The following is an 11,777-nucleotide window of genomic DNA, read 5'->3' as shown; positions in this document are numbered from 1 at the left end:
GCTCAGTGTGTCGAGCGAGAGCGTCCTCACGAGCATTCCCAGAAAGTCCGACATGACTCCGAGTCTACTGGAATACCACGCCGGGTCACAGCGATACAAATTCGGAGTGCAGGGCGATGGTTGTGGTGTAGGTGTCGGCGACAACTGCAGCAGAGTAGAAGGCCAGCGCCTCGAGAGCCTTGCAATACTGTCGGTCAGGATCGTCCACTTTACTGTCGACTTTACTGTCGGTCAGGATCGTCCAGGCCCTGGGCGCCAACGATGAGACGTGCCTCAAAGCGGCCAGTATTGCGAATGCCTCGGCCTCGGCAGAAGACATAAGAGAACCCGTGCCCAATTCCATCCTCTGGGATGCAGAATGCAGCAGACGACCCAACTAGTAGTACTGAAGCATCAGTGAACGGTGAAGTGGAACGGCTTTAAACGAGTATTCTGCTATATCGCTTTCCCCCGAATTCCACTAATTAAAGAGTTAGTGATTAGTTATCTATAGTACATCCATGACCTTTCGAGAGGATGTCCATCTGTTCGTATACACTGTATTCTCGTGGACGCCGCCATATTGAAAGCGCAGCGCAGTCTACTCGGGGAGAACGTTGAAAACTGTTTACAGCACACGGGGCGTGTGCTTCTTCTTCTTCTTCGTCCAATGTGATGATGGCCGTGAGCCACTAAGGGAGATTGGTGCTTCCTCTATGGTGCCTCTTCTTCCTCTCTGGGTCGGGCTCGGCTCAAAAACGGTGCATAACTCAACCGCACAAATGACATATATGATCCTGTCATAGCTCTCTCTCTCTCTCTCATTCGTTTTTTTTTAAGAATCCGTAGATGAGTTAAAAAAGCCTCGTATAAGTGCCGTCAGTGGACGCTTCTAGGAATTCGAAAGAACCCGCAAAACTTTCTTGTGAATCCATGCGTGGATTTATTGTGAGTTCCTTGTTTCGTATTTTCCAAAGAGTCGGCGATGTCACCGCGTGCTCGCTCCTTCTCGGTCTCCGCTCTCCGCCACACGTTCAAATACTGCCAGCAGACGCGGAAATCGACTTTTGAGGAGCAATATTGCCCTACGCGTGACAGACTGAGCATGACATCCATACTTCTTATGGAAAGACCCGAAAACGAATATGGCGGGATAGCCAGAAATTGCTATGCCGCTGCGAAATATATGTCGCAGCTGCTTCTAGCGCGTGATTCACTGCATGAGAGCAGGTTTGATTGGTTTAACGCAGCAGTCAGTTCACAGACGTCAACCAATCACGGCGCAGCAAGTCACTTCTGGTTCCCGTCCAGTATAACCTACTTCCTTTTTAACAATGACCGCTCTTACGAAAAAGCTGCAGAAGGACATCTCCAAGTACAATTCAGCTTTTGCTCGTGATGGTCCATTTTACCAAATGCGAATCAATTACAGAGGAACGCACACAAAAACAACCATTTCAGGACGGAACAGGAAGGAGGAGAGAACGTTGCCAACACTTCGTAAAGGACATACGCCAAACCCGCTGTGCACGCAGCAGCGGGATTTGCGTCCCATGCGGTTTGACAGGCGTATTTTTTCACGGTGCGTGGCCACGCAGAGTTTTACGCAGCGTGGTATTCGCTGAAACACGCACCATGCGGGCCGGCCTTTAGAAGTGGCAGTGGTTAGCGCGCAGCGTGCTACACTCTAAACACAGAACGCATAGCACTCTGAACGCCAACCATTGCACTGGAATGACACCTTTATCACTTTTGATTTGTGGAAGGCATTTTCCCCTTTTCGGGGTACTTAACATAACTGCATAAGTATCACGAAAAAGAATACGCCTCCCGTTTCCAGCAAATCAACAGTAATTAAAGGTATCATTCAGTACAATGGTTGGCCTTCAGAGGGCTACACTCTAAAAACTGGACTTCACCGCATAGCACGCTCTGCACCAACCATTTCCCAGGAGTGATAGGGTTATCGTTTCCGATTCAAAGAGAGAGGGGGGCGTGCGCCTCTTTGTATCAATTTGGATATATGATAATTGACACAGAAGGCGTACGCCTCCCTCCCTCCCCGAATAAAAAGCGATAACCCTATCATTCGCGGCAATGATTGGCGCACAGCGGGCTGTGCAGTGATGTTCTGTTTTTTAGACTGTACCCTACAATACCGATGTGCACTAATTCCACTACGTAATTGCTAGTATTCAGTATTCATCACTCGGGCAACATTGTTTCCGGAAGGTGGATTTCTGTCTTGTCGCGACAGCTACTGGCAGAGAAAAACATCGCGAAAAAAAACGCGAAATTGTCACTGACGGTATTTATATCTTTGCGTGGTGAGTCTCTGAAGAAGGTTGATATAGACACGAAGTAGCATCATCTTAGTCCGTGGAGGCACGAGTAACAGCAAAATATAAAACACTGAAGCTTTCTTTTAATGGATACAACCTTTCATGCAGTGGGCTGGTCAGGTAGCTGAGGTCAGGTCAGGTACCTGACGAAGTGCAGTCCACTGCATGAAAGCTTGTATCCATTAAAGGAAAGCTTCAGTGTTTTATATTTTTGTTGTTACTTTTGCCAAGCGGATTTTGACCCAAGCCTCTACATTTTCCATCCGTAGAGGCACCTTAAAAAAAAAGAAAAAGAAAAACTACTAAAGGACGTTCTTTCTGTGCTTTTGCAGAACCGCCCTACTTCAATGCAACGAAGGAAAACGTAATCCGAGTTATCCGAGGAGAAAATTTCGTCGTCGAATGTCCAGTCACGAGCCAGGACCGTTACACCGTGAGCGTCACGTGGCAGCACAACGGATACAACCTGAATGGCCACGGACTTCCAGGGAACAGCATCCTTTCTGTGGACAAGAGGAGCTTGAAAACTGCTCACGCGGAGAACGAAAACTCTGGAAGCTACACCTGTATCGCTGCTAACGTTGCCGGGAAGAACGCGTTCACAACAATCGTGGAAGTTATGAGTAAGACGGTTCTTTCGTTGCTTGATAACCGATATCGATTTCGATACTCCAGGTAACACGCATAAATAACAGACACGCGAAATAACGCAAACAATAATTGTGGCTGCTCTGCACTCTTAAAAACGAACTTCACCGCATAGCACGCTCCTATCCAACCATAATCTCGAATGATATCGTTATCTGCCCTGATTTGCTCAAAACGGGAGGCGTACGCCTTTTTGTGACACTTATGCTGTTCATAATTGTCACAAAAAAGGCGTACGCCTCCCGTTTTCAACAAATCAGGGCAGATAATGATATCATTCGAGATTATGGTTGGCTAGGTGCGTGCTATGTGGTGAAGTTCATCTTTAAGGGTGTGGAGCACGCGCGAGATTATCTTTGATTTGGACACCTTCTACAGAATTACTTCCATTCTTTCCGCAATGCTGTATACACCCTTTCAATGTTTACAAACAGAAATCTACAACCGGAAGTCGTCTAGGGTTCCCCGCGTCAGCGGCTGATTTCAGTTAAACCCTTTCACTGTTTACAAATAGTGAAAGGGGTTAACTCAAATGAGTGACAGGGCGTGGCGCCACATGTAGCCGCTAACGCGGGGAACCCTATAGACTACTTCCGGTAGTGCCTTCTGTTTGTAAGCATTGAGAGGGCGAATAGAGAGTGAGTGATGTCTACGTCATTTCCTGACGTAGCAGGAACCCATTCCAAGTGGGTCGAGTCAACGCCATCTAGATACAGAAGTCCTGCTTACTGCTTCCTCTCAGGACGAGAGCCGCCGATATTTCGAAATATCTGTTCGCAATATTTGAAACTCTGTTCGAAATATCGTCGGCTCTCGTCCTGAGGCAACTGCCTTCGTATTTCCCTACCGGTTCGCTGGATTTCTACCCAACTTTATTTTTAGGAAGACGATTGGGGAGTTTCACCGCAAGGGGGGAGATATTCCACCGAACCGTGTCATCTGGTCTTGGTGTTACATACTTTCTCCTATAGAATGTCCGCCTGGCCGAATAATGGGCCTGCGAAGCTGGCACTTGTGCTGCTCCCGTAGCTTTTGTTGGTGAAAATTTGTAACAAATAAACAAAATGCCCTTCATTTCGCGTAACCGCTTCTGATGAAGTTATTGATGAACTTTTTGAGGGGCTTAAGCAGTCTAAATACAGTTTCACTGCTACTTGAGCGTTGCACAGCGATATGTGTGCCCTCGACAAACTTGCATAAGTACTGGCAAGCTGGGAGACCGTGTCCACGATTGGAGAAGGGGGTGGTGGTGGTATTGCTATTGCTGAAAGAACTTGCCGTTGTCAGCCTCACCAGAGGTGGACCACGTCATGGCTCACGCTCTCGGGGAATGAACCAGTCTAGAGGAGTGTCAATAAAATATATATCTTTCTCTCTTTTGTCGATAGCTCCCCCGTCGATAGCCGTTCCGCGAAATACGACTCTTCAAGTTTTACAGCGTGAATCTCTCGCCCTGGACTGTAATTATGAAGGCTCTGGTGAAGTGGTCGTCTCGTGGTCCAAGAACGGGGAACCCATCGAAAATGGCGACGACCGTGTGAAGGTGTGTATTCCTAATTTGAATGACGAAAAAGTGACTTTGATGGAGGCGGGGACCGACTAACAACATACGCACCGTAAATTGCAGGTCCTACCAGATACGCACCAGCTCAGAATAGTTAACGCAACATTCGCCGATTCTGGAACTTATATCTGCGAAGCTGTTAATGAAGTCGGCATGGCTTACGTCAACTACACGGTTCGTGTGCTAGGTAAGGCTTATTGGTTCGTACTCGGTAACGCCATTTTTTTTTTTTTTTCACAAAACGGTGTGGTTCATTCTAACGAAAGAGCTTCACACTCCATAGGGCAGAACTCCAGCGCGTAGCACGCTCTTAGTCAATCAACCGCCATCCCTCTAAGTAGATTAGTAAGTAAGTAGTAGCTGTAAGATTCATCTCCTGCGACTAAACGTCCCTTTCGCAGCAGCAGCATTCCTTCATAAGATAGGTGTCGTTGGATCGCCGAACTGTTCAACTTGTGGAACTGTGGAGAACACGGAGCGCGTGCTGGTCACCTGCCGAAGCTTCGACTCTAGTCGGCGAATACTGAAGAACGCCCTCGCGAAACTTGACAACCGACTATATAGTCTTGAGAAGGCACTGGGGAGCTGGCCAAGGCAGCGCCAACAACCTGCGTTGTGTGCACTGACGAACTACCTCAAGGACATCTGTGCTGGAAGAATTTTTTAAATCGTTTAGTGTTTCCACACATTAAGCGTCCTGGAACAGCTGGTCGCGCAAGTGCGACCTATGTTTCCATTTTTTTTCTTTCTATTTCTATTCCTAGTTACAAACGGGAGTCTGCGCCTTTTGCTGCCAATGACGCAGTTACGTTAATTGTCACAAAAGGGCGTAGGCCCCGCGCTTTCCAGGAGTCAGGAGTGACAATGGCATCATTTGGTACAATTGGTGGCATCCACCGTTACCGTGTGGTGTAGTTATGGTTTAAGAATGCTTGCTTCGACACTCTAAAAACAGAGCTTCACGACATAGCACGAATGCCAACCATTGCACAAGATGATGTGGTTATCACTTCTGATTCTAGGAGAGAGAGGTGTACAGTGTGGTAGGGGGGATAGTCGGTTACATACTAGGGAAGCATGATACACAGCGCACATAAGACACCAAGGACGAAGTTTTCTTTACTTCGCCCTTGTTGGAGTTGGACGGACTAAAAATAATACGGAGAGGTCTTGTCTTATGTGCGCTGTGTATCGTGCTTCCCCAACGAGAGGTGGCCGTAGGAGGAGGAGGAGGAGTGTCGTTGGGAGGAACCCGAGAGGTCTGCCTGCCTGATTAGGCGGCATGTTTCTCAGGAAGGGAAAGGTGGTGGAGAGGAGGAGAGGAAAGGGTGAAGTGGAAGACCGAGCGGAATCCGCTCGGGGGGAGGATAGCTGCGTCCATGGGCCGACTTCAGGGGAACTGTGCCGGCATACGCCTATTACACATCTGAGGGAAACCCAGGAAAAACCCCAGACGGCACAGCCGGCCCGCGGATTCGAACCGCAGACCTCCCAGTCTCCAAGCGCACGCGTTACCGCTGCGCCACCGGAGCTGGTAGGTGGCCGTATGTATATGTGATAACTGCCACAAAAGATGCTACTCATGCGGGGGGGGGGGGGGAGCCAATGAGGCAGCGCACGAAAGGTCACGTGCTTACGGCTCCCAATGGGCATGAACGCAACTCTGAGCTCTGTGACGTTTGCTTTCGCCAGGGAGTGTGTTCGATGGCCTGTATCTTGCCAAGTACAATACGTAGAGGAATAATTATTCTTTTATCGGTCCTCTGACGTGTAGGCAACGCGCCCATAATGTAATGAACCACATCAATCGAAACCAATTTAACAGGCAGGTTCGTGTTAAAGGCTCCCCTGAGACGATAGATGCTTCCTTCCAATGCGGTTCACAATTATTACATTCTGGCATATGAGCCGCTAAATTACAGTCGGAACACCGTTTGTGCTGCCCCAATCTTTCATTAATTCACTGAAATGCCTGGCTAATGTACATGCATTCACACTTTAGTGGCATAGAATACGCAACATTTTTCGCGCAGGCAACAAAGGAAAGAGTTCAGGGAATCCCCCCCCCCCCACACAATCCACTTTGCATCGTGAAAACGGAATGAGTTGTTCTCACCTAACAGCCTTACTATAAACGGTCGAGCCTCATGCTGTCCAGAATTCGCGTTTAAATTGTGCTAAATTTTATGATAACGAGTTACTAAAGCTCTGCCCAAATCAAATGGGCTTATCAGCTTATCAAAGGGACTTCTTATGCGACACTCGAAACGGGAACGAACTGAGTATCAACTGTTGTGAACAACCTGCATTAAGCAGCCTATCCATGTATTTGGCCCACTAAATAGCCAGATTCCGTGGCGATCCAGCCTGGTGGATTCGTGGTAACCCGTTTCTCACGGCTGAGCGCATACAAGTTTCCGTTTAGAGCCTTTTCCTGCACTCTTAAAAATGAACTTCACCGCATAGCACGCTCCTAGCCAACCATCATCTCGAATGATATCGTTATATGCCCTTATTTGTTGAAAACGGGAGGCGTACGCCATTTCTGTGACAATTATGAACAGCATAAGTGTCACAAAAAGGCGTACGCCTCTCGTTTTCAACAAATCAGGGCAGATAACGATATCATTCGAGATGATGGTTGGCTAGGAGCGTGCTATGCGGTGATGTTCATTTTTAAGAGTGTGGGAATAGTGGTCAGGTCTGAGTTTTCATGGGGTATCTAACTTTGGTTGTGTTTGTGAATAAATCATTGCTGGTTTGGTGTTGCCCTTCTTGAGAGTGTTGCGCAGTCTCAGGCTCTTCATGGAGTAACAAGGTTGTACAGCTGCACGGAATTTTTTTTTTTGCTCTCTCTCTCTCTTTCAGTTCCCCCGTTTTTCAATACATCAGTGACACAAACGGAACTTAAGCGAGTCACTGGAGCTAATATTTCTATGGACTGTCCCGTCCTGGGAGATCCCGAACCACTTGTGTCCTGGTATAGACATGGCCACAAAATGGCCTCTTCCAATCGGTCTGTGGTCCTGCATACACTTGGCGTTCACGACGCGGGAACGTACAAGTGCACGGCTGTCAGTGCAGCAGGATTTGCTGAGTTGAATATCTCACTCACAGTGCAGGGTAAGTAGCGGTAGGACATTGTTAAAGTGTCACTACGGACTAAATCTCCTGTCTTCAGAATCCTACACTCTTACAAATGAACTTCACCTCATTGCACGCTCCTAGCCAACCACCATCTCGAATGATATCGTTATCTGACTTGATTTGTCGAAAACGGGAGGCGTACGCCTTTTCTGTGACAATTATGAACAGCATAAGTGTCACAAAAAAGGCGTACGCCTCCCGTTCCATCAAATCAGGGCAGATAACGATATCGTTCGAGATTATGGTTGGCTAAGAGCGTGCTATGCGGTGAAGTTCATTTTTAAGAGTGTACCAAAGTTACGTTACTGAAATCTTCTCGTCTCGCTTAACATTCCTGCCTGATTCTAAGGCCACCTAGTCCGCCAGAACGGGCGTGCTCTATGTATATCGGGCTCTTCGATCTCTACAACGTTACGAGTATTTCCCAAAGCCAGCTATCTAAAACGCGTTCTAACGCCATTTTTAGGAACGTAATTCATCATAGATCGAAGTTCGCTAAACTGCAGCCGGGGGCCTTGAAAAGGAACGCACGGATTTTGCCGGCTTCTCCTATTCTGTCTTCATATATGCGAGCGTTAGCGCATGAGCGTGTCGTCCACAAACGGCCGAAATAACTGACGATTACAACAACAACGATGACAAAAGGTTTTAATTACATATCAAACGTTTTAGAGAAAACCACACAATATGTTTAGAAAAGGCGATTTGTTAGGATTCATTTTATTCTATGGAAAATGCGAAGGCACGCCTTGGTTTCTGCCTTTGTATTTGTTGGTTGTTCGCCATCGGGACGCTATAAACGAAGAACACAAGAGCACCGCCATGATGCTATCATAGCACTAGCGTTTTGGTTACCCTATTGTGTGCTGATTGTGAATCTCTATGCGTTACAGTGCCACCAACCCTACGTAGTGATGGCTACAGAGAGGCTGTCACTGCCACAGTCGGCAGCGCCGTGCGTCTCTCGTGTGAAAGCCAAGGAATCCCTGCGCCGATTGTCACGTGGAAGGATTGGAACGAACGGTTGGTGGAGACAAGTGAGAGAGCTGAGACCGTCGGTCATTCCCTGAACTTTCCTCGTGGCGTACGACTGGAGGACGCCGGGGTGTACACCTGTGTGGCGCAGAACGAAGCCGGTCTGATGGAACGAAGAGTCAATCTTACGGTTGTCGGTACGTGCTTACGAACAATTAGAGAAACGGAAACCGAAGGTATAGTGTCCACCACTGAAGAAGATAGGCAGCGCTAGAACCAATGGCCAGTATGGCCTGTTCATGTCATGGGCAAGACTTCTTAGTTGAATACGACCTTTGCATCAAAAGCAAAGTGAAAGGTGTCCTGCTGACACCACTGTTTCTCTTTTCTGAATTGACGTGCTCAAGTGAAGCTACATCAGGGCGAGGAATTAGACAAGTTTGTGAACACCCATCGTAACGAACTATCGCTAAAGAACGAAGGGTGGAAATCCAGAGGGAAGGGTAGAAATCCATATGAGGGGATTTGCCTCAGGACGAGAGCCACCGATATTGCGAACAGAGACTGTCCTCCTTCTGAGCACCCAGGAGAAAGACAGTCTCTGTTCGAAATATCGGCGGCTCTCGTCCTGAGGCAATTCCCTTCATATCGCTAAAGAACAGGGACAAAAGACTGCGGTCTTTTTCTCTTGTCTTCTTTGTCTTCTTTTTTCTTGTCTTCTTTGCCCCCGTTCCTCAGCACGAGTTCACCATGTTGGATGTCGCATGAGATTGCTGCCTCACGAGGCATTTCCTTCCTGCTGAGAAGGCACGAGTTCGCCCCCAAATGACAGAAAAAAACAAAAAGATCTGGCTTCTCTAGGGCTGAATTTGTTCTACGTGCTATGGAGCCCAATTTAATCTAATCTTGCATTCATACATCAAAGAGAGTCTGCCCTTGTTATACTAACTCCGCTGCCCGCGAACAAGAGCGCATTCGAGGGAGCATAGACAGCCTCTGCCTGACTTAGCCGGGACCCGTAGGCCAGGAGCCTGGTTTTTGCGACTGGGTCGTTTCATACGTGCACTGTCTCGCGGCGGTCATTCGGAGTGATGGACGGTTATCTCGGCCATTCTCGGGTGCGTATTCCTTAATTTTGACTTATGAACTCTTTATGTACGCAAGACAGAAGGTTGACGCGCTTTCTTCCCTTCCCGTAAAGGTCATCTAGCTACGCCGATATCCTAAACAGTTAAAACGGTTGTGATATTCTGAAAGCCCACATCGAACACTCCACAAAATGCACGTTCACTCTCCCACTTCAGTAGAGTACCACGTCAAAAAAAAAGAAAGAAAGAAATATATATATATATATATACACCGGGTGTTTCAGTTAAATCCCCGGGCTAAATAATTCGCGAACGGGTGCACCAATCCACGAACTTTCTTTTTTACAAGTATCTGTCCGATACCACCTACAAGCTGCACACCGTGTGAATGAGTGAGAGGCGCTCATTATTAAAATAAAAATGCAAATGAGTTTCGTCAAAAAGCGTATCTTCTAAAGCAGGGCGCTGTCGGCATTAAAATGGGTACTACCCCTTTTGGGACCTTCAGTGGACACCTTTTAGAGAAAAATCTGCCACCGAAGCGGGTCATTTGTTGCAGTAATTAATTGGTTTCGGTTTACGTATTTTTGTCGCGGCTGGTCGCGGCGAAGCGCAAAAGGGCGTATTTCATTGGTGTAATTCATTGGTGTAATTCATTAATGTAAGGACGTAATTTATTGATGGATAAGAGAGTGAAAGAGCGTCCTTTTGCGCTGCGCCGCGACCAGCCGCGACAAAAATACGTAAACCGAAACCAATTAATTACTGCAACAAATGACCCGCTGCGGTGGCAGATTTTTCTCTAAAAGGTGTCCATTGAAGGTCTCAAAAGGGGTAGTACCCATTTTAATGCCGACAGCGCCCTGCTTCGGAAGTTACGCTTTTTTACGAAACTCATTTGCATTTTTATTTTAGTAATGAGCGCCTCCCACTCATTCACACGGTGTGCAGCTTGTACGTGGTATCGGACAGATACTTGTAAAAGAGAAAGTTCGTGGATTGGTGCACCCGTTCGCGAATTATTTAGCCCGGGGATTTAACTGAAACACTCGGTATATTCGTGCATGTTTTATGATGTATATGCACCCTAGCAGGCACTGTGACATGAACGCGCCTTCGTACTTGTTGGTGCATTGGTGCTTTTTTTTTTTTTCATTCAGCATCGACTGCCACGTCGCATTATATCGGAGCCCATCACTGAATATCGCGTCATTCTCCATGGTGTGATGATTACTGACTGATACCGTGATAGCATCATGAGCGAATTTACCGAAAAATGCTATATATGGCCCACATGGGACCCGGAATATATTGCCGTTTGTTTAACTGAATAGGAAAATGTATGTCCCTACCTTATAAGATTACGTCGAGAGTTCTCGTGGACACCCGCAATGCGCAAATATGTAATACCTCTTTTCCCAGCTCCCCCGTCCATCGAGAACCACACAAAGTCTACTCTCGAGGTGACCATCGTCGAAGGTCAGGCCGCCCTCCTGCAATGCTCCGCATCCGGGACACCATCACCCAACGTAACCTGGCTAAAAGACGGCACCCCTCTGGAGTCTACTAAGCATGCCCAGCAGAACGCTTCTGCGAGGATACGCATCATTTCAAAGAATGGCAGCGCCCTCTGTATAGATGCTGTTGACCTGAGCCACTCTGGTCGTTATGTGTGTTTGGCCAATAACGAAGCGGGAACAGCAACTCTGACCTACAATCTACAAGTGGTAGGCAAGTAATACTTTAGCTTTTGAATGCAGAATGCGTTGTAAAAATAGCATCGAAATGCTAAAGGGAGAGGTAGAAAAATCAGGGAGAAAGAGAGGGAGAGAGAGAGAGAGAAATACAGGATGACGATGATATGGGTATGACTTCCGCTCATTGAGCAGAACGCTACCCCATTGCTATTGGGACGCCTGCGTATGGCTACGAACCTTCAATTCCGACTGGTATCCAATCCAATCCAAGTTGTTTTGCCAACTGTAGGATTCAATCCAAGTCGTGTCAAGTGTCTGCTCGGCTGAGTTTGCTGAC

At 47.4% G+C, this 11,777-nt stretch overlaps 2 protein-coding genes across 5 annotated transcripts in view; both read left to right on the top strand.

The window, feature by feature from the left end:
* The first annotated feature begins 1,313 nt into the window (after positions 1 to 1,313).
* Positions 1,314 to 4,836, top strand: LOC135369395 (hemicentin-2-like). Its single transcript, XM_064602988.1, has 5 exons — positions 1,314 to 1,374; positions 2,654 to 2,944; positions 4,358 to 4,512; positions 4,597 to 4,720; positions 4,817 to 4,836. Exons 1-5 carry the CDS (start codon positions 1,314 to 1,316, stop codon positions 4,834 to 4,836), a joined length of 651 nt encoding a protein of 216 aa, XP_064459058.1.
* A 2,570-nt stretch (positions 4,837 to 7,406) lies between these two features.
* Positions 7,407 to 11,777, top strand: part of LOC135368117 (hemicentin-1-like) — a 46,205-nt gene continuing 41,834 nt past the window's right edge. For 2 of the 4 annotated variants that reach the window (XM_064601206.1, XM_064601205.1), the window contains exons 1-3: positions 7,407 to 7,656; positions 8,574 to 8,852; positions 11,166 to 11,474. In XM_064601206.1, the coding sequence (XP_064457276.1) occupies positions 7,470 to 7,656; positions 8,574 to 8,852; positions 11,166 to 11,474 (775 nt within the window). In that variant the 5' untranslated portion in view covers positions 7,407 to 7,469. The remainder of the gene's footprint in view (positions 7,657 to 8,573; positions 8,853 to 11,165; positions 11,475 to 11,777) is intronic. The other 2 variants (XM_064601204.1, XM_064601203.1) reach the window with 2 other exon arrangements.

This window comes from Ornithodoros turicata, chromosome 9 (assembly GCF_037126465.1).
Source record: "Ornithodoros turicata isolate Travis chromosome 9, ASM3712646v1, whole genome shotgun sequence".
Classification (NCBI taxonomy): Eukaryota; Metazoa; Arthropoda; class Arachnida; order Ixodida; family Argasidae; genus Ornithodoros; species Ornithodoros turicata.
This window is presented reverse-complemented; position numbering and strand designations above follow the sequence as displayed.

What these genes read in the sequence shown, in the direction of transcription:
- LOC135369395 (XM_064602988.1), top strand. Translation starts at nt 1,314, where the DNA reads ATGACCGCTCTTACGAAAAAGCTGCAGAAGGACATCTCCAAGTACAAT. An exon ending in AACAATCGTGGAAGTTATGA is followed by an intron (nt 2,945 to 4,357) that starts GTAAGACGGTTC and finishes TTTTGTCGATAG; the next exon opens with CTCCCCCGTCGATAGCCGTT. An exon ending in CTACACGGTTCGTGTGCTAG is followed by an intron (nt 4,721 to 4,816) that starts GTAAGGCTTATT and finishes CACACTCCATAG; the next exon opens with GGCAGAACTCCAGCGCGTAG.